A 27,792-nucleotide genomic window follows, 5' to 3' on the forward strand; every position below is an offset into this window, starting at 1 on the left:
AACCTCCATACCACTTTTATGGCCAATTACTTGCACATAAGCCTTCAAAATGGGCACTTTTGATTTTTCCTGTTCAGCTCCCAAAGACTTCAATGGGGTTCGCCGTTTGGGTTACAAAATTTTGGGAATTCTGCTGCAAACGGGGGTGTTTGGCAAGTCCCTAGTCCCTAATAGTCCAGAATCATATTGCCCCATATCATTGCTCACATCAGATGTAAAGATACTGGCAAAAGCATTAATTGTGCACTTAGACTAATCTGGTTGCATTCCAAATAGATCTACTACGATAAATATTAGATGCCTATTTCTTAATTTGCAGGTCCCGTCTGATAACTTAGGTAATAAAGCTATATTGTCACTTGATGCGGCAAAATGTTTTGATAGCATAGAGTGGAACTTTCTATGGCATTGTTTACAGAAATTTGGATTTGCAAAAAACTGTTACATGCTGGAAACAGCTTTTATATGCTGATCTGGTGGCAGGGGTTCAGGTAAGGGGACATGTATGGGCTGCTTTTCCATTAAAATGAGGAAAAAGGCAGGGGTGCACATGATCACCTCTTCCTTTTGCTCTTGCACTCGAACCTTTGGCTGCTGTGGTTCGCCAGTCACTGAATAATATCGGGTTCCGTAGATCCTTAGGAGAGGACAAGATTGCCTTTTACGCTGATGACACACTTCTATTTTTGGGAACTACCCCATCCTTCCTAATAGCAGTGATGTCTTAATAATACATATGGTTCGTTTTCAGTCTTTACAATACACTGGGACAAGTAAATTATTTTACCGGTAGATCCTCTGGTAGATACTCTGCCAAGTTTAGAGTAGCAGTAATACCAAATAGCATTTCCAGTGAGCACTCAGTGTTTCTGCACAATGCGCTTCAACAGACTCTGTTTCCAGCACCCCAGTGCTCCCAGTGACTTTCTCTTGTCTGTGACAGTTTTATAAATAGCAATGAGCCGAACACCCCCCTGTTCGGTTCGCACCAGAACATCTCGAACAGGGGAAATATTCTAGCGAACATACGAACACGAACAATCACAAGTCCTCATTTTAAAGGCTTAAATGTAAGTGACTATTAATCACCCGCTGCCCAGGGGAGATCGAACCCATAGCCTCTAACTTGCAAGCCCGTTATTCTACCAGCTACACCACAGAGCCAGCTAATTAACTTAAGACTCTCTATGCCTAACTAACTTCTATCGGAGTTTGACAGTTTTGACTTAAAGGCATAGTCCACCTTTACCAAAAATGCCAGTAAAAGTTATTTGTAAATAAAAACAAACTGTGCAGCTTTGAAAGATAAACAATGCCCTTGCTATAGGTGTAGGCCATTTATGTACCTCCCAAAGCCTCCGAAAAACTTGTAGATAGCATCATCCTGTGCTGCCTGTTGCGAGGACATTGCTAAGAGACTCCCATTCACCAGCACCATCACTATCACAGGATCAAGCTTTCAAAATCTAAGCTCAGAGCTACTGTGTCAGGGGAAGAATGTAAGGGGGTCTGAATCATAAAAAAAGCTTCCTCCTGTGATGGTAGAAGTGAACAGTAACAGCTGGGAATCTTATCAACATCTTATGAATGAGCCCTAAGAGTTTGCACACCATTGTTTTGATCCACCGGGAATGTGTTTTAACCATTGTAAACTGAAAATATAAATAGGTTTTAATATGGAAGCAACATCAAGCAGGCCCTTCTGTGCTGCTTCATGTAGGTGGCCCAATATGCATGGATTTCCAGTTTTCTAGAAAAATAAAACTTTTTTTATTAATATTAACTTTATTTTCAAGCTCTAGGTACTGGATCCCAACATTTTAAGCTTTCTTCTTTGTTGATTATACAGACATAATAGCTTTTAACTAATAAAAATATTATCCATGTGCTTGCTCCAAAACTTTTTATAATTTTAAACAATGACAATAAAGTCTATAGGCATTATATAATTTTAATTCACTGTCTCACCAACATCTGGTATATGACAAGTCCTAAGTTTAATTTGTCGTAGAGATTAATACATCTTGGACTATGTATCAGTGTTGTGTAAGGAAGCAGCTGAGCAAGAAATTAAATGAATACAATTTGCATGAGCTCTAAGAGTTTTGTAATTACCTGTCAATCAGTTTTAAGGAAATTTTACCTTAAATTTGTTTCAATGATGAATTCTTCACTATTAGAAATAAAATGTGCTTATTTGAACTTATAATGTGTGATTTTCTCTCCAAAAAGAACCTAGTTGCCCAAAGAAATTATATATATATATATATATTTTAAAGGTCAAATCATATTTAAGGATTTTTTAAGGTTTTGTTCACTTGATATGTAGAGATGTTAGTTTTTCTGCACGTGTGTTGCAAGGCACACAAAAAACAATTGTTCTCTATGTGCCCTGTTCACGCCACAACACCGGTATCACGCGCTGATTTTTTTCTGGGCACGAACCAGCAACGTGTATGCGGTATGATGTGACATCAACACTGTGGTGTGAACAGGGCACATATATGGCATGCAAGAAAACTGATGTTAACGTGCATACGGACTCACTGAAACGCATGAAAACTGATGTAAACACATGTCTCTGCAAGTGAAATCTGCAGTTTTTCCTTCAGTGTTTATGCACATATGGTGTAAACAAGACCTAGGATTAAATACAAAAGAGGAACAGTACATAGAAAAACTAAACTATGAATCGTGTATTAATCACAGTACAGGCTAAACAGTGTTCAGACTCCACATAAGGCAGATTGTATTAAAAAAAAAAAAACATTCAAAATACAAAAAAGTTGATATGTTATTTTATACAGCACAACACTTCCATACATCAAGGATATCTGTACTCCAATCTGGTGCACAAATGCAAATTATAAAGTATATCTAAACTTAAAACATATGGCATTTAGTTTTCTATAGCTCTATGTATAGGGTCACTGATAAGGGGGTAACACCAATCCTTCCGTATGAGGTCCAGGCCCCCATCAATTTAAAAAGGGAGCCCAGGCATTTTCTGTTACATTAAAATGTACAAGCAATATTCCAAAGTTGACAGGCTGCTAGATTGTCTAATAAATAACATTTCCATGGGCCTCATAATTTCATCAATGTGGCTCAGTAAGTGGTAGCAGGACGGAGATTTTTTTTTTCTTAGTTTTGTGATCTAGGTGGCTGGCGCCTCATTTGCCAATACTAAGTGTCTTGCACTACACAGGCAACCTCCTACCCAGGAACGCATATAATTTAAGACACACAGCACACAAGAGTATACCTCTAATAGTGCAAACACTCTGCAGCCATGAATGATACACATATGAAAACATGTACTGCGTGATTAACCATCACATAATGGTGATAATTACATAAGCACAATGAGATACTTACTTTTTGTCCTCATTTACACTTATATTTGGGGGAAGGGAATTAAAAATATGCGGCTCTGCCATGCGTTTTTACCTCCTCCAACCCAACCACTATCCCTCATGCTGAAAAGGCAGCTGGGGGTTTACCTATGCTGTGGCCTCAATTCATTTAGCTAGTGCAGGTTTTGTAAGGCCTCCTTCACACAGCCATTTAGCTGTATCCACTGGATTCCAGAATCAGTGGGTTCTTGCACAGGGTAGTTTTGCTAATAATGACTTTTAGAAGAATTTATTAAAGTAGTGTGGAATCTTCACTCAATCTGCTTGGTTAATATTCAATTTAATAATCTGTTATCATGTGAAAAACATATTCCATAATTTTAAATTGCACTTGCACGTTATTCAGAATTCAAAGTTAAAGTGGTAGTAAAGTCTAATGGAAAAAAAAGGTCACCTGCAACGCAATGTCATAATGTGCTAGTATGCTTTGCATACTAGCACATTATGAAATACTTACCTTAGAATGAAGCCCTTTAGCAGCGCGCTGTCACCGCTAACAGAGCTTCCATCTTTACTCGGTCTTCCTCCCGAGTTCACAGCCTCCGGCTGTATGGATTGCCAGGGCCGCAAAGATGTCAGCCCTGTGCATGTGCGCAGGAGGCCCAACCATGGCACAGAGCTTTGAAGGTATGGCATGGGTATGCCATTCCTTTAGAGAACATGCACCGGTGACATTACTGGCTGCATCCCATGTGAATATCTCCTAAACAGAGCTAGTTCAGGAGATATTCACTGTACCTACAGGTAAGACTTATTATAGGCTTAATTGTAGGTACAAGTGCAAAATGGTACTTTACTAGCACTTTAACACAACTACAATTTATTATATGAAGATTCTCAGCTCTTTTCGTAAATCATTCTCACTATCCCTGCAATATGTGTCAGCACTGCAGCTTGTAGTCTTCATCTGGAGTATACATGACAGGGTATCAATGCAGAAGCACACATGGGAAACAGTTGTCACCCCATTAAAGAAAGTGCTTGAACAAGGACCTTTGTGGCAGGATCACTAGTTATTCTTTTAATGACAGCTGCAGATCTAATAAGACTGGGAACAGCAATTTAAATTATATGAAATATTAAACCATATAACAGTGTTTCTCAAACTTTTTTCAGTCAAGGCACCCTTTAAAATTATGGATAATCTCAAGCAACCTCTAAAATTATGAAACAGTCTTGAAGCACCCCATTCTGAAATGTAAAAACTATTCTAATATTATTACATAATGCAGCAACATCCAAAAACAGGAAACCAAACGTTAAAGACGATTTATTTTTCCAAAGTAAATAAACTTTTGCAAATTGGTACTGACTAGTAAGTATTCAAATGCTTCTCTTCTCCCTTACTCAGCTAATGTGACCCAAACACTGATGGAAAGGGGCAGGGGAGGGTCAAACAAGGATGCTATGCAGGTGACTGATATCCTCCTTATCAACTGATGATGTCATTGATCATTGGGACGCCGATGTTGTGACAGAATGCTATACCCCCTCAGATTGCTATACCCTCGTCACTTCCGCCTGGGTGCGCATGCGCACAAGGCATTCTGGAGGTCCTCTGAGAAGCGTTCTTACAGGGGGCGGAAGAGTTCTTGCAGGGGGCGGGGCGGGAGGCGGTAGATGCAAATATCATCTAGTTCTTACAAGGGGCGGGGAGGATTAGTAGACATCGAGTTCTTACAGGGGGCGGGGCAGGGAGGATTAGGAGACTTGCGGCCGTGTAATAAATGTATTAAAAGTAGTTCCTTCGGTACCGCTGTATACTAAATAATAAAATAATAATAAAATAATGAATATTACTATTAAAAAAAAAAAAATATATATATATATATATATATATATATATATATATATATATACACACATATTCCTTCGGTACTGCATACTAAATAATAAAATAATAATAATAAAATAATGAATATTAGTATTAAAAAAAAAATATATATATATATACACACATATTCCTTCGGTACTGCATACTAAATAATAAAATAATAACAATAATAAAGTACGGAATATTAGCATTAAAAACAATTATATACACACACACACACACATATATATATATATATATATATATATATATGGAAGAATTAAAAAAAATATATATATATATATATATATATATATATATATATATATATATATTGAAGATAAATATTAAAAACCAAATATGAAATATCAGAATAAAAAAAAAAATTAATTACACACACACACACACACAATTTTTTGGTCAACTTTTTCAGGGGCCTCTTGGCAGGGGCGTCACAAGGAGGGTGCAGGAGGGCGCCGAAATCCGTGGCTGCCGAGCGGGAGGGGGGGTCGGCGGGACCGGGCGCCCCCAATCGGGTGCGGTCGCGGGGGTTGCTGGCAATGTGCGCACCGCCGCCGGGGCGGGAGGCCGTGATCGCGAGGTCGGGACGCCCTCGGATGACGGCCCGGGAGGAGGAGTGAAGCCGGAGGCCACCGTTCTCCCGTGGGGAGCGCTCCTAGGGCGGACCCGGTCGCGACGGACCTGCCGGCCATCCGGCAGCGTCTGTCTGGCCGTCTGGAAGCTGATTCGGGTCCTGGCAGACTCACCTGGTCCTCTGCGGTGGAGTGGTCGGCGGGACCAGCGCTCCGAGGAGGACGGGAGGGGGGCGAGGCGCCCTGGGCGGTGGGCCAACATCTGTCGCTTCGCCATGGTCGAGGGCTCTGATAAACCACCCTCTCATATATCCGCAGCAGCAATTCCCTCCGACCCCCCTGCCCGACCGGAGTTCCAGGCGCGACCGGCCGAAAACCGGAATTTCGGTCCGCTCCCCTGGAACTCCCTGCCGGCCCCGGCCAGCAAATCCGTCCTCATCCGCCACTTCCGCGGGCCGCCGGCGGAAAATCGCGCAAAGTCCCGGGGGCCAGCTTGGATCGTGCGGCCAGCCTGGCGCGCGGTGCCGTTTCGCGGCCGGAGGGCGGCAGCCCCGGCGGGCCAGCTTGGATCAAGCGGCCAGCATGGCGCAGGGTACCATGTCCGCACAGGCCCTGATGTCCTGTACCATGTCCGCACAGGCCCTGATGTCCTGTATCATGTCAGCACAGGCCCTGATGTCCTGTACCATGTCCGCACAGGCTCTGATGGTCTGTATCATGTCCGCACAGGTCCTGACGTCCTGTACCATGTCCGCACAGGCCCTGATGTCCTGTACCATGTCCGCACAGGCCCTGATGTCCTGTACCATGTCCGCACAGGCCCTGATGTCCTGTATCATGTCAGCACAGGCCCTGATGTCCTGTACCATGTCCGCACAGGCTCTGATGGTCTGTATCATGTCCGCACAGGCCCTGATGTCCTGTACCATGTCCGCACAGGCCCTGATGTCCTGTACCATGTCCGCACAGGCCCAGATGTCCTGTACAATGTCCGCACAGGCCCTGATGTCCTGTACCATGTCCGCACAGGCCCTTATGTCCTGTACCATGTCCGCACAGGCCCTGATGTCCTGTACCATGTCCGCACAGGCCCTGATGTCCTGTATCATGTCCACACAGGCCCTGATGTCCTGTACCATGTCCGCACAGGCCCTGATGTCCTGTACCATGTCCGCACAGGCCATGATGTCCTGTATCATGTCCGCACAGGCCCTGATGCCCTGTACCATGTCCGCACAGCCTCTGACATTTCCTTTATCATGTCCGCACTTTTACCACTTTTAACTAGAATTTGCTCTTTTATATATAAAGCCCTATATGCTTTCATATCTATCTTATCTGTATATAATACACTCTTCAAATTTGCTTTAAAATGCATGGTTTTCCCTTTTATGAACAAGAAAATAATGGCGTTATGCTGTTGGGCCGGTATAATAATGCTATGGGGCTGGTATGAAATTTTTTCCAGGGCTGAATTTTATTCCCAGCCCAGCCTGTGCGTCGAGGCACCCGCTGGCTCTGTCTCTCTGGGTCCAAGAATAAGTCCAAAGTCCGGATGTTCAAAGGTTTTGGGAGACCCGCCGTAACTCCGGACCCCGGGGCGACCGGAGGTTCGAGCTCTGTGTTTTACGTCGCCAGGGGGGCGGGCGACCTCCCTGAAAAATTTGGGGTTCCCAGCTGGAAGCGGAGGGGAAGAACCGACCCCGGACGCGGGAGCCCCCGGCAGCCGGGGACGCCGCGATTTAGCCGCGGCCTCGGCGGATCGAACTTGCGGTTTTTACCGGTCGATATCTGGGTCTGGTGCAAGTTTTTGGTCCCTGGACACAAGGGGTCCCGAGATTAATTTTTTGGAAGTCCCCCTTAAGGGGGCACGTCAAGGCCACCTCCGGCCGTACCCCCCGGGGGCCAAAAAGTTGAAAAAGTCAAAGGGGAAAAAACGGCTTCCGTGTCAGGGTGACCGGCGGGGAGAGCCTGGAGCTGCTCGCCCTGCTGGCCATGGCTCTTGGCGTCAGTGGGGAGAAGTCGGCTTCTGTGCCAGGGTGACCAGAGAGACACCCTGGCACTGTGTGGGACTTTGCCGTCCTCCGGCCGCGAAACGGCACCCTGCGCCATGCTGGCTGCTTGATCCAAGCTGGCCCGCCGGGGCTGCCGCCCTCCGGCCACGGAACGGAACCGCGCGCCATGCTGGCCGCTCGATCCAAGCTGGCCCGCCGGGACTTTGCCGTCCCCCGGCCGCGGAACGGAACCGCGCGCCATGCTGGCCGCTCGATCCAAGCTGGCCCGCCGGGACTTTGCCGTCCCCCCGGCCGCGAAACGGCACCGCGCGCCAGGCTGGCCGCGCGATCCAAGCTGGCCCCCGGGACTTCGCGCGATTTTCCGCCGGCGGCCCGCGGAAGTGGCGGATGAGGACGGATTTGCTGGCCGGGGCCGGCAGGGAGTTCCAGGGGAGCGGACCGAAATTCCGGTTTTCGGCCGGTCGCGCCTGGAACTCCGGTCGGGCAGGGGGGTCGGAGGGAATTGCTGCTGCAGATATATGAGAGGGTGGTTTATCGGAGCCCTCGACCAAGGCGAAGCGACAGATGTTGGCCCACCGCCCAGGGCGCCTCGCCCCCCTCCCGTCCTCCTCGGGAGCGCCGGTCCCGCCGACCAGGCGACGGTTCCCTGCGGCCCCCGTGGTCGGAGGCGCCCCGCCTCCGGTCCGCCGGACCTCCACCGCAGAGGGCCAGGTGAGTCTGCCAGGACCCGAATCAGCTTCCAGACGGCCAGACAGACGCCGCCGGACGGCCGGCAGTTCCGTCGTGGCCGGGTCCGCACTAGGAGCGATCCCCGCGGGAGAACGGTGGCCTCCGGCCCCACTCCTCCTCCCGGGCCGTCATCCGAGGGCGTCCCAACCTCGCGACCACGGCCTCCCGCCCCCGGCGGCGGTGCACACATCGCCAGCAACTCCCGCGACCGCACCCTAGGGGGTGCGGGACAGCGCGGCCGCCCCCCGATCGGGTGCGCCCGGTCCCGCCGACCCCCCTCCCGCTCGGCAGCCACGGATTTCGGTGCCCTCCTGCACCCCCCCTTGTGACGCCCCTGCCAAGAGGCCCCTGAAAAAGTTGACCAAAAAATTTGAGGCTAGCTACTCCAACATTTTAAGAGTGGTAAATGAAGATCTCCCCTATCTCTTTGCCAAATTTGGGACCCTGGACTTATTCAGGGCCTGAGCTGTGGCCCCTCTACTTTCCCTAGCGTGACTGCACCTTTAGTTACATGACGGGCCCCCCACTTCTCCATATATATAAATGGAAGAATAAAACATATATATATATATATGTATATATATATATATATATATATATATATATATATATATATATATATATATATTTATATATATATATATATACATACACACTAAAGATAAATATTAAAAACCAAATATGAAATATCAGTGTTAGAAGTATTAGAAAAAAAAAAAAAAAAAAATATATATATATATATATATATATATATATATATATATATATGTGCGTAATTAATTTTTTTTTATTCTGATATTTCATATTTGGTTTTTAATATTTATCTTCAATATATAGATATATATATATAACGGAAAATTGATGTCAAATGCTTACCGTAATTTTCCTTTCCTGATGGACTCCATGGCAGCATACGTTCGGGTAGGCTCCGCCTCCTCTCCTACCTCATAGGACCCCACTCCCATAAATCTTTGCTCCCTTTCAGCATCAGTGTTCTGTAACTAGCCTACTCAGGAATTGGGAGGGGACTCCTGCTGCCATGGAGTCCATCAGGAAAGGAAAATTACGGTAAGCATTTGACATCAATTTTCCGTTTTCCTGACAGACTCCATGGCAGCATACGTTCGGGAAATAACTCGCTATACACTCCCGGGTGGGAAGATGCTGAACAAAGAAAAAACTTTAATTGGCACTGTCAATTGACAAAACTTGAACGCCAAAGTTAACTGAAGATAAAGCAGCAGGTTCTACACAGTAATGTGTAAGAAAGGTATTCACAGACGACCAGGCGGCTGCTTTGCAGATTACGTCAGGAGCGACATGTTTAGAAACAGCCCAGGACGTAGCGATGCTTCTGGTAGAATGAGCTGTAATCGCCTCTGGAGGAGCCAAGCCTTTTGCTCTATATGCCCATTGTACAGCCTGAACAATCCATGCAGCCACTGCTCTTGAAGAAGCACGCCTTCCTTTCTTATTTCCATGGAGAAGAACGAACAGGAAATCTGATTGACGGAAGGAGGATGTGGCTTCTAAGTATCGACTCAGAGTGTCGCCCACGTCCAGAGGATGGACTGAGGACTGCTCATCTGTTCTGAAGGTGGGAAGAACTATCTCAGAATTTTCGTGGAAGACAGATGTTACTTTAGGGTTTGACCCCAGCATAGGGATTAGGACCACTCTATCTTGAAAGAAGGTCAGAAAAGGCTCTTTGCAGCCCAGATTGTGTATCTCTGAAACCCTCTTAGCAGAGGTGATAGCCACCAGAAATACCGTCTTCAGCGTAAGCTCCTTGATGGACATGGAAGCAACATCTTTTGAAGTAAAGAAGTCCAAAACCAACGGAAGATCCCATTTCGGGAATCTTGGCTTTCTCTGCGGCCTTAGCCTGACTGCACCCTTAAAAAACTGTTGGATCAGTTGATGTCTTGCCCACTGAATCCCGGTGAAAGCAGAGATGGCAGAAACTTGTACCCGGAGAGAACTAACCGAGAGGGATAGATCCAACCCGGACTGTAGGAAACTCAAGATTTGCTGAATAGTAGGGGCGCCTGCTGAACCCAAACTCCGAGCTTGATGACTCATAAACCTTGCCCAGATCCTCTCATAAACTCTGTTGGTACTGGCTCTTCTAGAACTCATAAGAGTGGGAATCACCTCTTCTGGACATCCGAGAGCCTCCAACCTCCCCCTCTCAAGAACCAGGCCTTGAGGTGTAGCCGCGCAGGGCATGGATGAAGAGTAGGACCCTGCGATAGAAGGTCTGGCCTGAGAGGAAGAGGGATCGGATCCCTGAAGCTGAGAAGGGACAGCAGAGGAAACCAAGGCCTGTTGGGCCAGAAGGGAATTATTGCTATGACCTCCACTTCCTCCATCTTCAGTCTCCGAAGGAATTGGAGTACTATTGGCACCGGAGGAAAGGCATAGGCAGACTGGAAGTTCCATCTGTCTGTGAGGGCATCCACTCCGAAGGCTCGGGGATCCCTGAACCTCGTATAATACTTCTGAAGTTTCTTGTTGCGTGGACTCGCAAAGAGATCCACCTCCGGTGAGATTCCCAGAGACAGAACCCAATTGAACACCTCCTGATGGAGGGACCATTCGTTGTTGTCCAACTGAAATCTGGACAGGAAGTCTGCTTCCGTATTCAACACTCCTGGTACAAAGACCGCCGAGAGATTGGCCAGATGTTGCTGGGCCCAGGACATAATTGGTTCTGTTTCGTGGAGTAGAGACATGCTGCGGGTTCCGCCTTGCCTCTTGACGTATGCCACTGCCGTGGTGTTGTCCATCCTGAGTAACACTGAGGCTCCCTGAGTCAGATGGTGAAAAGCCTGAAGGGCTTTGAAGGCGGCTCGTAACTCTAGGATGTTGGATACCACTCCGTGACTGGAGAAATTCCACCTGCCTTGTGCCACTTCCGCCAGGCAATGGGCTCCCCAACCGGTACTGCTGGCATCGGAGGTTATCGTCACCCAGGAAATTGGAGCAATTGAGTGGCAGTTGGTTAGATTCGCACGGCGTAACCACCATGGAAGGCACCCCTTCATGAATGGTGTTAGGTAAATGACTTGTGATAAGTTCTCTGTCGTCCATTGATGTAGAAACCCTTTCTGGAAGGGTCTCAACTTCCACAGAGCCCAGTTCACCATGGGCGAGGTAGCTACTAGAGTCCCTACCACCTTTAGACACTGACGAGCAGTGAGATGGGAGGCAGCAAGAGCGAAAGCCACCCTGCTCTGGACTACTGGGATTTTCTCCTCTGGTAGAGATATGGTGCAATTCAACGTGTTGAACAGTGCTCCGAGAAATACCAGGGACTGCGTGGGTACCAGATGGCTCTTCTCCAAATTGAGAATCCAACCGAACTCTCGAAGAGTAAGGATCACCTGCTCCAGATGTATCAGTAGCTGGGACCTGTCCTGGGACAGAAGAAGAAGATCGTCCAGGTAGTGATGTAATCTGATACCTCTGGTTCTGATGAGGGCCACAATTGCCAACAGCGTCTTGGAGAAGGTGCGAGGCGAAGTCGAGAGCCCGAAGGGAAGACATGTAAATTGCATGTGGACATGATTGACAGCAAACCTGAGGAACTGATGGTATTCTCTTGCCACAGGAACGTGGAAATACGCATCCTTTAGGTCTATTGATGCCAACCAATCCCCTGGAAGGACCGAATGTTGTATTGTGACCAGAGATTCCATTTTGAATCTCTCCCGATGGATAGATCTGTTGAGATATGTAAGATCTATTACCGGGCGCCATGTGCCATTCTTTTTCTGGACGAGGAAGAGAGGTGAATAGACTCCCTGACCTCTTTCCGCTTCGGGAACTGGTACGACAGCTCGCTGATCCAGTAGGGTATCCACATAACTGAGAAGAACCTTCTTCTTTTCTGCTGCAGGAGGGAGGGAAGTTGCAACGAACCTGGGTTTGGGGACGTTGTCGAACGCCCAAGAGTGCCCTTGGGACACAATATTTAAAACCCAGGGATCCTGGATCGAGGCCGCCCAGACGTCCCGAAATTGGAGCAACCTGGCCCCTACCGGAACAGACTGGACGGGCCCAACCTCAAAAGGATTTAGTGGCCTCCCGGTCACCGGACGAAGAGCCTTTGGAATTTTTCTGAAAGGAGGTTTGTCTTGACTTCCAGCTTCTTCCATAAGATTTTCCTGGTCTGTAGCTGCGCGCTTCCCTCGAACGATTAGTATTCTGTCTTCTTGGGAAGGAACGCTTCTGAGCGCCTGGGCGTTTATCCTGAGGGAGGAACCCAGATTTTCCACCCGTGGCCCGAGTTATGGCTGCATCCAACTTATTCCCAAAGAGGGAAGAACCCTCAAAGGGAATTCGGCACCAAGCCTGTTTGGAGGCAGCATCGGCTACCCAAGGACGAAGCCAAAGGGCACGTTTAGCCGTAACAGAGGACAGCATAACTCGGGCCAAGAGGCGAATGGTGTCCAGAGACGCCTCCCCCAAGAAGCCCGCGGCCATCTTCAGCTCCTGAATCGGGGAGCTCCGAAGAGCTTCTTCCGAAACTCCTCCAAGAGTATCCTCAAGGGCGTTGATCCAAACTTCCATTGCTTTAGAAATTGTAGCCGAGGCCAAAGCTGGCTTACAGGCCATACCGGCTGAAAGATATGCCCGTTTAAGGTCAGCATCAATCCTCCTATCCAAAGGATCCCTAAAAGATGCTGTATCTTCCATTGGAAGAGTGACATGCTTTGCAAGACGCATCACTGCGGCATCCACACTGGGGGAAGACTCCAGATACTTCACCTCTTCCTGTTTAAAAGGATACATCTTTGTCATTTTTGTGGTCATGGAATTTTTCCTCTCCACCTTGTTCCACTCCTCAGAGATTATGTCTCCCAGCTCTCCTAAAAATGGAAAGTTTAACCGCTCCTTACACAGCTGCTTGAAATATTTCTTCTGCTTAGGCGAAGAAACAGCAGGATCTTCCCAGTCAAGGGCCTCTCTAACCGCCTTCACTAACGGGGAAACGAGGCTGAACTCAAATCCAGAACCGGAGTCATCTGAATCGGATTCGGAATCTGACGGAAGAATAGAAGGATGGCTGGGCTGGGAAGACTCAAACGGATCCTGAAGCAAAAGATCTCTATCAGGGGAGTGGGACGGCCCTGCAGGAGCATTTGTCTTGTGAAAATCAGCGAGAGAGTCCTTGAGAACCCTGCGCACCACCTCCTCAATATGTTGGTCTGATTTTCCTCTTTCACCCGTAGCTTGGGCATAACAGGTTTTACATAGGGAGGAACCTTCCGGTATCACAGTGCGACATCCCCAGCATTTTTTCCCCTGCTGGCGTTCCACTTGGCCATAATGTGTGGAAGAGTGGCCATCGCGTCCCCTACTATGGGGGGAGCTGCGTTTAGATTTGGATGAGGAGCGCCGGTGCTGCGATTTTGTATGTCTGTCTTCGCTGCGTGCACGTGGCTGTTGATCAGGCCTAAAAGAGCTGGAGACAGACACATACAGCAGAGCATAAGAGACACTACAAAGACACTCAGATCAATCTAGCTACAGGTTCCAGCACATACCTTGAAAGAGCTGGCTGGCCACTAGGGGGCGGTGATGAGGTATCCATAGTATAAGCAGACTTTGTACTGAAGCTAGCTGGAGGGAGGACAGAAGACTATCAGTCTCAAAGCCATACAAACAGACCCCAGAAAAGGAAGAATCTTACCTCAATAAAGTATACCAGAGACTGGGGGAGGCTATCGATCTGCCGACCTTCCCACCAGCTCTGGTCAATTACCCTGTTTAAATATGCCGCCCCGAGGTGATCCCGAGGTACTGCGCATGCGCACGCGACGTCAGACATCGCGTCTGCGCATGCGCGACGAAAAGACCTATCCGGAGCACACTGCGCATGCGCAGAGGCGCCGGACAACCCGGAAGCGGCGGATACGATCGCGGCCATGGCCGTGAGAAGCGGAACTGACAAGGAAAGAAGAAACCGGTATGTTAACAGGTGAGAGACAAACTAGACCCTATAATAATGGCACTACTGTATACTACAGGAAGGAAACATAGACATGCATTTTGGCAGTACAAAAGACACACAATAAGTAAAAAGGATAAGAAACTTGGTCCCATATCAGGGCTTACCACCCTGCCGACGGCATAATCGAGTCCAGGAGACGCAGCACCAGCTTAAATCTTCAGGCAAAAAAAGGGCCACCCGCAGCAGCAAGGCTCTCTCGGCCAGACCACAGAGCTCCTGCTAAGGGTCTCTTCCATTGCCCCCTCCATACCCCGCTAAGAGCCAGGGCTTATCGGAGACTCCATGACTCAATCTGCCACCGTTTTTCATATAGGACCGAAGAAAGTAGGAACATAAAACTATATGTATGAGGAGGACGAAAAAAGAACACTGATGCTGAAAGGGAGCAAAGATTTATGGGAGTGGGGTCCTATGAGGTAGGAGAGGAGGCGGAGCCTACCCGAACGTATGCTGCCATGGAGTCTGTCAGGAAATATATATATATATATTTTTTTTTTAATTCTTATATATATATATATATATATATATATTTTTTTTTTTTTATTCTGATATTTCATATTTGGTTTTTAATATTCATCTTCAATTTATATATATATATATATATATATATATATATATATGTTTTTTTTAATTCTTATATATATATATATATATATAGATATATATAGATATATCTATATATATATATATATATATAGATATATATATAGATATATATATATATATATATATATATATATATATATATATATATATATATATATATATATATATATATATATGTATATATATATATATATATATATATATATATATGTAATTATTATTTTTTTATTCTGATATTTCATATTTGGTTTTTAATATTTATCTTCAATATATATATATATATATATATATATATATATATATATATATATATATTTTTTTTTTTTTTATTCTTCCATATATATATATATATGTGTGTGTGTGTGTGTGTGTGTATATAATTGTTTTTAATGCTAATATTCATTACTTTATTATTATTATTTTATTATTTAGTATGCAGTACCGAAGGAATATGTGTGTATATATATATATTTTTTTTTAATACTAATATTCATTATTTTATTATTATTATTTTATTATTTAGTATGCAGTACCGAAGGAATATGTGTGTATATATATATATATTTTTTTTTTAATAGTAATATTCATTATTTTATTATTATTTTATTATTTAGTATACAGCGGTACCGAAGGAACTACTTTTAATACATTTATTACACGCCCGCAAGTCTCCTAATCCTCCCTGCCCCGCCCCCAGTAAGAACTCGATGTCTACTAATCCTCCCCGCCCCTTGTAAGAACTAGATGATATTTGCATCTACCACCTCCCGCCCCGCCCCCTGCAAGAACTCTTCCGCCCCCTGTAAGAATGCTTCTCAGAGGACCTCCAGAATGCCTTGTGCGCATGCGGACCCAGGCGGAAGTGACGAGGGTATAGCAATCTGAGGGGGTATAGCATTCTGTCACAACACCGGCAGCAATAAGGTTGTAATGGTGCAAGATGAAAACCTGTAGCTTTGTGTAACTAAAAGGCAGGCTTATTCCACACGCCAGCTTGTATACAATCTTTGGACTATTTTTAGGCATTTTGCCTGAAGAAACCTCATGCCTGGGCACCCTGGTTGAAAAAGGCTGCCTTATAAGATGCTAGTGACTATAGGTTTAAAAATATATTTTTTTTAATTTCTAAAATAAGCAAGGTGTACCAAAATTGCAGACTTCATAAAAATCACTAATTCCGATGTCTGGATTTGCAAACACAACCCACACATATGCCTTACCTTTTGCCAACATTTTCTTAATATAATGCAGTATTGTAAAAAGCCTGTCGTGTATGGATCTGTAAATAGGTTAGGTCATTTATACTGATCATTTAAATGGACTCTGGCACTAAGAAAAACACATATGTGCTTAGAAAAAAGAAAAGGGGATTTTGGGACTTTAAATGAGGCTCATAGACAAATGTGCCTCTATCCCTGTATGCAAAGAAATAAGAAGAACATTTGGGACTTTATATGAGCTGTGTGACCAACTGAAAGTGTAGTAGATGTGGACACATGTTGTATGCAAAAAAAAAAACAAGTAAATATATAAAAAAACATTGTTTTATTAAAACATCTGATAAGCAATAGTGACGTTATTACATCTAGGTTGAAAAATAGGATCATTTGATGACTTGCAACCTCATACATTCGGTATGAGGTTGGAACCCATTTGTAAGTTATATTTTTGAAAGGTTTTGATTTTATGGTATGTCAACAAGTTGGATATATTGTTGTTTATATATATACAGTGGGTACGGAAAGTATTCAGACCCCCTTAAATTTTTCACTCTTTGTTATATTGCAGCCATTTGCTAAAATCATTTAAGTTCATTCTTCTTCCTCATGAATGTACACATAGCACCCCATACTGACAGAAAAACACAGAATTGTTGACATTGTTGCAGATTTATTAAAAAAGAAAAACTGAAATATCACATGGTCCTAAGTATTCAGACCCTTTGCTCAGTATTTAGTAGAAGCCCCCTTTTGATCTAATACAGCCAGGAGTCTTTTTGGGAAAGATGCAACAAGTCTTTCACACCTGGATTTGGGGATCCTCTGCCATTCCTCCTTGCAGATCCTCTCCAGTTCTGTCAGGTTGGATGGTAAACGTTGGTGGACAGCCATTTTTAGGTCTCTCCAGAGATGCTCAATTGGGTTTAAGTCAGGGCTCTGGCTGGGCCATTCAAGAACAGTCACGGAGTTGTTGTGAAGCCACTCCTTCGTTATTTTAGCTGTGTGCCTAGGGTCATTGTCTTGTTGGAAGGTAAACCTTCGGCCCAGTCTGAGGTCCAGAGCACTCTGGAGAAGGTTTTTGTCCAGGATATCCCTGTACTTGGCCGCATTCATCTTTCCCTCGATTGCAACCAGTCGTCCTGTCCCTGCAGCTGAAAAACACCCCCACAGCATGATGCTGCCACCACCATGCTTCACTGTTGGGACTGTATTGGACAAGTGATGAGCAGTGCCTGCTTTTTCTCCACACATACCGCTTAGAATTAAGGCCAAAAAGTTCTATTTTGGTCTCATCAGACCAGAGAATCTTATTTCTCACCATCTTGGAGTCCTTCAGGTGTTTTTTAGCAAACTCCATGCGGGCTTTCATGTGTATTACACTGAGGAGAGGCTTCCGTCGGGCCACTCTGCCATAAAGCCCCAACTGGTGGAGGGCTGCAGTGATGGTTGACTTTCTACAACTTTCTCCCATCTCCTGACTGCATCTCTGGAGCTCAGCCACAGTGATCTTTGGGTTCTTCTTTACCTCTCTCACCAAGGCTCTTCTCCCCCGATAGCTCAGTTTGGCCGGACGGCCAGCTCTAGGAAGGGTTCTGGTCATCCCAAACGTCTTCCATTTGAGGATTATGGAGGCCACTGTGCTCCTAGGAACCTTAAGTGCAGCAGAAATCTTTTTGTAACCTTGGCCAGATCTGTGTCTTGCCACAATTCTGTCTCTGAGCTCTTCAGGCAGTTCCTTTGACCTCATGATTCTCATTTGCTCTGACATGCATTGTGATCTGGAAGGTCTTATATAGACAGGTGTGTGGCTTTCCTAATCAAGTCCAATCAGTATAATCAAACACAGCTGGACTCAAATGAAGGTGTAGAACCATCTCAAGGATGATCAGAAGAAATGGAAAGCACCTGAGTTAAATATATGAGTGTCACAGCAAAGGGTCTGAATACTTAGGACCATGTGATATTTCAGTTTTTCTTTTTTAATAAATCTGCAACAATGTCAACAATTCTGTGTTTTTCCATCAGTATGGGGTGCTATGTGTACATTCATGAGGAAGAAGAATGAACTTAAATGATTTTAGCAAATGGCTGCAATATAACAAAGAGTGAAAAATTTAAGGGGGTCTGAATACTTTCCGTACCCACTGTATATATATATATATATATATATATATATATATATATATATATATATATATATATATATTCTCTTTGGATACGTGATTTGCACCTGCTCCTGATGAAGTGATTGTTTGCAAAACACGTCAAGCCTAACAGGAAGCAATTTTACTTTAATTGTTGTTAATCTCATCATGTATTCAACTGTTTACTGTTCCAACTCTTCATGTTCAATATGTGTACCCGTGTCAATACCCATTATTAGTTTATGACTTCATAACTTATTTATTGTTATGGTCTTACTGTACCATCTATGTATATTCAAAATCAATTGATGATATTTTTCAACCTACATGTAACAGTGTCACTATTGCTTACCAGATGTTTTAATAAAACAATTTTTTTCTATATATTTATCAGTTTTTTCTTGCATACAATATGTGTCCACATCTACTACACTTTCAGTTGGTCACACACCTTATCCCAAATTTTCTTCTTGTTTCTTCACCTATGTGCTTAGGCGGTTATAGGAGACTTCATGACCTGTTTTAACTGTTGCATGCTAATTCTAAGGCAGTGATTTATTTGGGTAGATCTATTACAAGAGCAGAAGATGTTAATTTAGCAAAGTCAATTTTGCTTAGTCATCCCTCAGACTAAATGAGCAGCTAACTCTTGCAGTTCAGTTTTAAATGAATTTACTCTGCCCATTTGGTGAATGAACCCCTAATAAAACTTAATGAAGCTTAAGTTTAGCCAGATTACATTTTCTTCTCTAGTTTCAGTCACATCAACTGGTGCTGAAAGAGTCATTAGTGTCAGGCCTTCAGTGAGTTTTAGTGAAAAAAGATTCAACGGGGATATGTCCCCTCCTCCCCTCTCATTAGTTGAGGAAAGCCTATGCATTGTTTACACTGCATGTAATAGATTCTACAAACGCGGAGACAATCGCGTCATTTATCCAACTCTCCCCATTCATAGAATGTGTTGCATGCAGTGTCAACTATGAACGGGCTTTTCTTAATGAATGAGAGAGAGGAGGGGACTTTTTCCACTGCAGCTCACAGTAGAGCTAAAGCTATCACATCTTCAGGAGGCGAGGAGGGGTATTCTCAGCTAGGCAGCCCCCCTGTTTGCATGCCTTAGCAAAGGCAGATGGATTCCAGGAAGTAAATGCTAGATGAATCATGTGTCCTAACGTAAGATGGCCACTGCCAGAAATGCTAGGGGGTGGCTTTCAAGGTGATTTCTCAGCAAAATAAAGCAGGGAGACATGGATAGATGGGGGAGTTTGCTTTGCATATTAAAAAATAATGAAATCATGTTTTTGATTCGTGATGTTCAGATTCACTGTAGTTCTGCTTCAAGTAAATCTCCCTCTGTGGGACATACATCATTACATGTAAGTCATGTGACTGCAACTATAGGCAAAAAAATAGGATAAAAGACTTCAGCTTTAAGCAGTAAATGAAAGCTTTCTCACATGGGTGTTTTGCTATATGACAGATTTTTGGTGGTGTTAAAGTTGTTTCAGTGAAAGTGAAACAGATTTTCAGATGTAATATGTGAAGTAATGTAGATTACACAAACAGACACATTATGGAGACAATTATAGAGCCACGCTTACAGTTTTAGTGTATAAAATATGTGAAGCTGACAGCACTCTTCCAAATTGATACATAGAATGTAGTTCATTCATATGTAAATTTAGAAGAAAGAATAAAAATATTACAAGAGAAAAATGAAAATGGTAAATGATTATAAAAGATAAAGCAGAACACCACAGAGCCAATTTCTAACAACAGCACTTATAGACACTGAGAGGAAATATATTCTTTAAAGATGCAAGCTGGTCAGATATAGTACATTTGGAGGAGTCAGTAAAGAAATCAATAATTTAGAAAAAAGCTTTATAGAGAAATATATTTTCAAGTGGAACTTATAAATTGAAAGAGGCGTTTGAAGCATGTTCAGCTGAAGAAATTCCGTAAGAAGGGAGAGATGAGTTTAAAAGGATTTAGGACATCAAAGACTATAAAGAAAAAGTGTACATAGATGAAACATCTTTGGTGTGACAGTAGGAGAGAGAGTTTGGCTACATGGGATTATGTTTATGGAAGAATATGGTAGTGTATATTTTAATGAATAAAAGGTTGCTACAGTGGCAAGCTGCCAGAGGATATCTGCAGCATGAAAGCTATCCCACCTAGCAAGAAATAATAATTGCCTTCAACAAAGTTGGTGATACCTTCAGGAATGAGAAGATATCTGCAGGAAGTCTGAATAAGCTCACTAATGGACCTTAATGGATTAAGGTATCTATAAACATTAGATGATTGCTACCTTGTTGTGCCAGTAGCAGGTGACATGACTAGAGAGTATTATATATCTCAAATTAACAGTAAAGGCAACCAGATTTGTGTTTCTCAAAAAAAAAAAAAAAAAAAATGACTTTAGGGTTCTCTGCAGTGTCCATAATCATTATATGAATGTGTATGTTTGCATGCTTGTTATGTGAGGAGAAGGTCTCTCAGAGGTCTAAGTTTATGTGTACCAAAAACCTTTTTTTTTTTCAGTTTTGGATAGAGTGGGGAAGAGCTAAACTTCCTGTAAATTTATAGAGTCCTGGAGATGCAATTTTTGAGTGGAAATCTTTACAATATACAGTATATTAAACAGTTATCAAAAGAAAGGATGTGGCCATTGGAAGACTTCTCTTCAACTCCTCCTGTTTTGTTGGCAAAAGTAAAATTTTGGATTTTACATCACTTTCTGTCTTGGAATGAGGGATAAGCAAACCAGGCAATGGTAGGTTAGCAGGAGGTTAAGTGAACCCAGTAACACATTTGCTAAACAGAACTCTAAGACCCCATTCAGACTAGCGCGACTTGTCAGGCGATCATTGATTAGCACAGGACCCGTTCTAATAGGAGCGACACAAATCGCTCCGACTTAGAAAAAGGGTCCTGTACTACTTTGGGGCGACCTGGGAGCACCTTGCATAGACTTCCATTATGTGAAGTCCCTGCAAGTCACGCCGAAGTCGCGGTGCCCCTCGAAGTCGGATCGCGCCAGTCTGAATGGGCTGTAAGGAGAGCTGAATCTTTTTATTATTTCTGGCCTTTCTGAAACCAATTTGCAAACTTTTGTTAAAAAAAAAAAGATATGGGTAGGTGGGAACTGCCATCTAGGACATGTAAGAATTAAAAAATGTAAATATTAAAAAACACTGTTCAGTGGGGAGAGGGTCTTTTATTGCACCTTTAAGGGGAACATTAAAAAATACATAAATCCTGATCAAATATGACTAGTTTGTTCACTGAACTATGTACAGGCTGTGTTCAGGTCAAACTCTTGTTTATCCTAAAACTGAAGTTCATCCATGCCTGGTAACAATGTTCACCAGTGCAAGGAGAGAAAGTGAATATATCTAGCAAATACACAAATAAACAGCTTGAAAGGGGTTCTAATTATTTTACTACTTTTTCCAAAACTAAGAAAAAGATTTGGATGTACATACACTTTAACTGAAAGACTGTATGTTTAATTTACTTGCTTTAAGTGACAACAGCTTTGGTGGAAGATTTACGTTCAGTTTAAATTTTCTAAAGGTGTTAAGAAAATGTAAGGCATAAAACATTTTAGTAAAAAAAGGATTATCGGTCAGAAAAGCAATTTACAATCAGAAAAGAAAACATATTACGTTTCTGTATAGCACCATGAAGGTTAAAGAGAATTCTTGCTAATTATTAACCTTTACTCCACATTATATTCATTTTCATATTTTTGCTTCAGTCAATGGCTAACACAGCGCACACGTTTATTGTGATGATATACAAAAAAAAAGGGTTTGTAAAAAAAAGTTTATATATAATGTTAGAACCCAGATAGATTTGAATTGGTTTCTTTTTACCACTGGTAACACACATATACTTATAATTAGAGATGTCACGAACATAAAATTTTCCGTTCGCGAACGGCGAACGCGAACTTCCGCAAATGTTCGCGAACAGTCGAACCGCCATAGACTTCAATAGGCAGGCGAATCCATGGACTTCAGTAGGCCGGAGGGGGATCCATGGCAAAACTTCCATGGAAAATTACGTAGTTGACGCAGAGTCGGGTTTTAATCCATAAAGGGCATAAATCACCTAACATTCCTAAATTGTTTGGAATAACGTGCTTTAAAACATCCAGTGTGTGAATACGGTCAGGTATGATGTTGTATCGATCAGGTCGTGTAAGTGTTACGCCCGCTTCACAGTGACAGACCAAACTCTGACAGACCAAACTCCCCGTTTAACGCACCGCAAAACAACCGCAAACAGTCCATTTGAGGTGGGCACAGTACAGTCTGTGGGCCTGACACTCACTGGCAGGCAACTGCAATTATATTACAGAGGAAAAATTAAATACATTTTTTATCTGCAAGGAGCTGTGCCACCCTATATGAGTGGTAGGCAGTGGGCACAGTACGGTCTGTGGGCCTGACACTCACTGGCAGGCAACTGCAATTATATTACAGAGGAAAAATTAAATATATACTGTAAATATCACTACTTGTACAAAATTAATAGACGATGTTGTAATCCACTGCGCTTTAGAAAATACAGGTAACACAAACCTGACAGAATAACACAAATAACACAAATTGCTGCTACTTAAATGAGTAAATATAATAAAAAATAAAATTCATCCAGAAAAAAACAGGAACTGGCTTTTTCATTCGAATTTCAGTAGCGCAGGGATGGTGATAACCTCTTACCAAATAAATAGGATGATAACATAGACCAAAATATATGAATCAGATGTGATAAATATAAGCATAAAATCATAAATACATAAAAGCATGAAATCACATCAATTGGAGTCCATAAAGTCCATAGGTATAAAGTACATAGAGCAATAAAAGTGCAAACATGAAGGATCACAGGTGCGACTTATGGGGACCATCCTTGCTTGCCACCACCACACAGTGCTGGGAGAAGTATCTGAAATTCAGACTCACCAGACGCCTATGCCTAACCACTCTCATGGACTAGGCAACAACAGCATATAGTAAAATCAGGTTTCCTCCAGATCTCTGATTTGTGCTGCAAAGACTCCTCTGGAAGATTTCCTGGTAAATTTATATTGCACATATAGTGCAATATGTTCGCCCGCCGCAGCGAACACGAACAAGCGATGTTCGCCGGCGAATAGTTCGGGACATCTCTACTTATAATGGCAGGTTGATCCTCCCTTGTGTGACCAATGAGTTATACCACCCTACTGCCAGTACCATCTACTGTTGTGCATGTTCATTGCTCAAGATATTACTGGAAGCAAGAAATCATGGTATCATGCTTCATATACTGTAATGGGAAATGCAATTCAGTAACCAGGAGCTGTAATACACTTAAAGGAGAAGTATAGCCAAAGCTCGTTTGGCAGTACTTCTCCTGTGGATCACAGGAGTGCAGTCCGTTCTGCACTCCTGTGACCCATTTTCTGCTAACAGCAGGCTGAAGCCTGCTGTTGGGCGATGTCACAGAGCTGGTCTAGGCTCAGGCAAGATCGTGACCATATGGCATTGCGACCATATGGCACCCGGCTCAGTCTCTCAGCGAGCCGCTGAGAGCCTGAATGGGCCACTCCCAACCCCCCACAGCCCAGTGCTACAGTGAGCATGGAGGAGGGGGGCAGAGCAAAGAGCTAGTGACTGACTGACTGACTCACTCACTAGCTCTCTGCTCATGGAGCTCTGAGAACTGTGTTTAATCTCTCGGTTCTTAGTGTTAGAGCTGGCGGGGAACAACCCAAGATGCTAGACCACATGTGTCAAACAAAAGGCCTGCAGGCCGAATCCGGCCCTCCAGGCCATTTAATGTGGCCCTCCCACAGCTCTTGCAGCTTTGCCCCCAGCTTCTTCCTGGCAGTAGCACAAGGTAAGGGGGTGCTTTGTCATGTAAGGGAGAGTAGTGGACTCTTGACTTCTGATGGTGGGGGGTGTGCTAAAGACCTAGAGCTTGTTGTGCCACATCCCTTCTGATGGTGGGTGAGTTCTTTACATCTGAGATAAGGGGGGTGGGGTACTCTGGACACAATTATATAATAATAATAATAATACAATTCTATGCCAGTTGATAAAAAGGGTTGACCACTGCTGGTACCATTCACAAGAAACTTTATTGGAGACTGATCAGACAGAACACCATGGCAGAACCATGTTCTGTCTGAGCAGTCTCCAATAAAGTTTCTCCTTTTCAGATTTGTATCATCTTCTACAACAATGAGAGTGGGCTCTTTGCTGTTCTGCACCTTCACAGCTTAAAGCGGAGTTCCGGCCTCAAATACCTTTTTTAACTAAAAATATCCCTATAATACTAATCCATCGCCCTTTACAGAACCACTATTCTCATACTTACAAGGTGTATAGTATTGGATTTTAGCCAAAATCTTACTTTTAAAAACGCTGTCTGAGCGCGGCCATCTTGGATGTGGGCATCTGAAGCCGCAGTGTAATCTGCTGTGTCCTTCTTCCTGATTCCAGGGAGTGTTCTGGGAGTTCTTCCTGATTCCAGCATCCTGGGAGTGATGACAAACAGCTCCCAGGATGCAATGCGAAGGCGGAAGTGATGTCGGTGGCCGTGGCCACAGAGGGGGGAGAAGGGGAAGTACAATCAAAAATGCGAGGAAAATAAGGTAAGGGACCCCCGAAAAAAATCGAAAATGCCCAATTGTTGATCAGCATAGCGAGCGCTCCAGGAATCACTAAAGTTGCAAAATAGGCCGGAACTCCACTTTAAGTCTTATGTCATTACTAAAACCAGTAATAATTGAATGCAGAGGCAATTATTTAATATGCTCAAGAGGGGGTACATTTATATAGTCTTACAGATACATCTGGCCCTTTGAGGGCAACCATAATGCTGATGTGACCCACAATGAAATTGAGTTTGACACCCCTGTTCTAGACTGTACCCAGTACTTTGACCTCTCAGCAAGTCTAAATTGACCCTAAAACCTGACAGCATTAAGCACTACCTCTGTAGTTATACTTGTATGATAACACCTGCTGCCCTCAGCCTCCCTTTCCTAATCTTATTCCCATATCGACAAGTACATTTTTAAAAACCTTTGAGGCCAGGTCTGTGCATGCTTTCTGCAATCCCTAAGTGGAATCATTTATTTCTATTAGTATTATACAACAGGATTTATATAGCGCCAACATTTTGAACAGGAAACAGTACAGTTGAACACAATTAAATACAAAAGGTATCAGAAGGCCCTGCTTGTGAGAGATTACAACCTAAAAGGGAGGGTCAAATGATAGAAAAGGGAATAACTGCTAGGGATGAGCTAATAAAGAAAGTAAAAGTGCAGTTTATTAGTGGCAAACAGATCCCAAACCACAAACAATTTTTTTTTTTTTACAGCTGCTGTTCAAAAATGTTTATAAACTTTGATACAATATATGACACATAAAATATCCAATTTACTACCCAAATTATTAATTTCACTGATAAGATAATGTATAAGCTTACCTTGCAATGTTAGCTGCTTGGATAATTTTGTAGTAATGTCTATTCCATTTTTAAGCCAACTAAGCTGGGGCTGTGGGATTCCATCAGCATGACATCTAAGACTGGCAGTCACACCTGGCTCTCTGGCCTGGCTTTCTGGAAAGACTCGAATAACAGGTGGAACTATAAAAGAAAAAAGAAATAATGTAACACAGAAATCAAGGTAATAAATTCAATGCGGATCATTATAAATTTATAGTGTAACAATTTCAAGGTAATCTGTAGGTCAACAAATATATGTATAAAGTTCGATATAGTAATACAGAAAGTGCTGCAGTTCTGCTTTTATCTCCCCATAGATATGCACTTTATGCATATACCTTTGGGACTATCTAACTGTAAAATACATCATTTTAGCAATGTATTTTTAGGGAATGAATACATTAATAAGTAAAAATGGATTATATCAATAATACTTTTTGAACAATGGCGATTTAAAAATCATTTATCCATGCATGTGGCACTCTTCAAATAAGTGGAAGCAGACAGATATAAGTTTTGGCAAGTTTTGTTTTTAAATCAGAATGGACTAATCTGCAGCTGGCAGCATGTAATTCATTTTTAATGCATATGCTTTCATACGGTAAGTATGTCTAGACTAAGGGATGGGCTTTAAACAGACCCTATTACTTTGCCCTGAAGGGCCAAGGTCACAGGGTGTCTTTAACCACTTGCCGACTGCCGCACGACTATTTACTGCGGCAGTCACTCGCCCAGGAGCCTGTAGGGGGCGAGAGCGTGCCGCCGGAGGCGCACTCCCGCCCCCGCTCATTCACAGGGATTCCCACGCGTGTGACCGGTGGCTCCGATGTCCGCCGGCCACTCGCGATCTCCTGCAGGAGAGAGAGAAAGGCAGACGGCTGATGTAAACACATCCGTCTGTAATTCTCCCTGATGTAAGTACAGAGACTATACGATCCTGCTATGTAGGATCGTATGTCTCTGTGGTTACATCACAAGCCTCGCCTCCCCACAGTTAGAATGACGCCCCTAGGGATACATTTAACCCACTGATCACCAATAAAGTTAACCCCTTCCCTGTCAGCGTCATTTTTACAGTATCAGTGCATATTTATAGCACTGATTAATGTAGTAATGTCACTGGTACTCCCAAAAGTGTCAAAAATGTCAGCCAGGGGTCCGATCTGTCCACCGCAATGTCGCAGTCCTGCAAAAAAAAATCGCAAATTGCCGCCATTACTAGTTAAAAAAAAAAAACAATAAAAATGACATTCATCTTTCCCGTAGTTAGTAAACGCAATAACTTTTGCGCAAACCAATCAAAATACGCTTATTGCAATTTTTTTTACCAAAAATATGTAGCAGAAAACAAATTGGACTAAAATGTTAAAAAATTTTGATTTTTACATTTTTTTTTTGAGAATTTCATATAAAAAAAATGTGAAAAATATTGTTATTTTTTCAAAATTGTCGCTCTTTTCTTGTTTATAGCGCAAAAAATAAAAATCGCACAGGTGATCAAATACCACCAAAAGAAAGCTCTGTTTGTGGGAAAAAAAGGACGTCAATTTAATTTGGGTACAGCGTCGCACGACCGTGCAATTGTCCGTTAAACTCACACAGTGCCGAATCGCAAAATAGGGCCTGGTCTTTGAGCAGCCAAATCCTACGGGGCTTAAGTGATTAAAAATAAAAGGTGCACCAATTATAAAAATATATGTTTTATATAAAACATCA

General features: G+C 43.2%; 1 protein-coding gene across 2 annotated transcripts in view; it reads right to left on the reverse strand.

Annotated features, from left to right (window-relative positions):
• Positions 1 to 27,792, reverse strand: part of FSTL5 (follistatin like 5) — a gene marked incomplete at its 3' end in the record, with an annotated part of 983,490 nt that overhangs the window by 216,641 nt on the left and 739,057 nt on the right. For both annotated transcript variants that reach the window (XM_082261833.1, XM_082261832.1), the window contains exon 9: positions 26,056 to 26,217. In XM_082261833.1, coding sequence (XP_082117959.1) covers positions 26,056 to 26,217 — 162 coding nt within the window. The remainder of the gene's footprint in view (positions 1 to 26,055; positions 26,218 to 27,792) is intronic.

The sequence above is a fragment of the Pelophylax lessonae genome (assembly GCF_965119305.1).
Source record: "Pelophylax lessonae genome assembly, chromosome: 1".
NCBI classification, from domain to species: domain Eukaryota; kingdom Metazoa; phylum Chordata; class Amphibia; order Anura; family Ranidae; genus Pelophylax; species Pelophylax lessonae.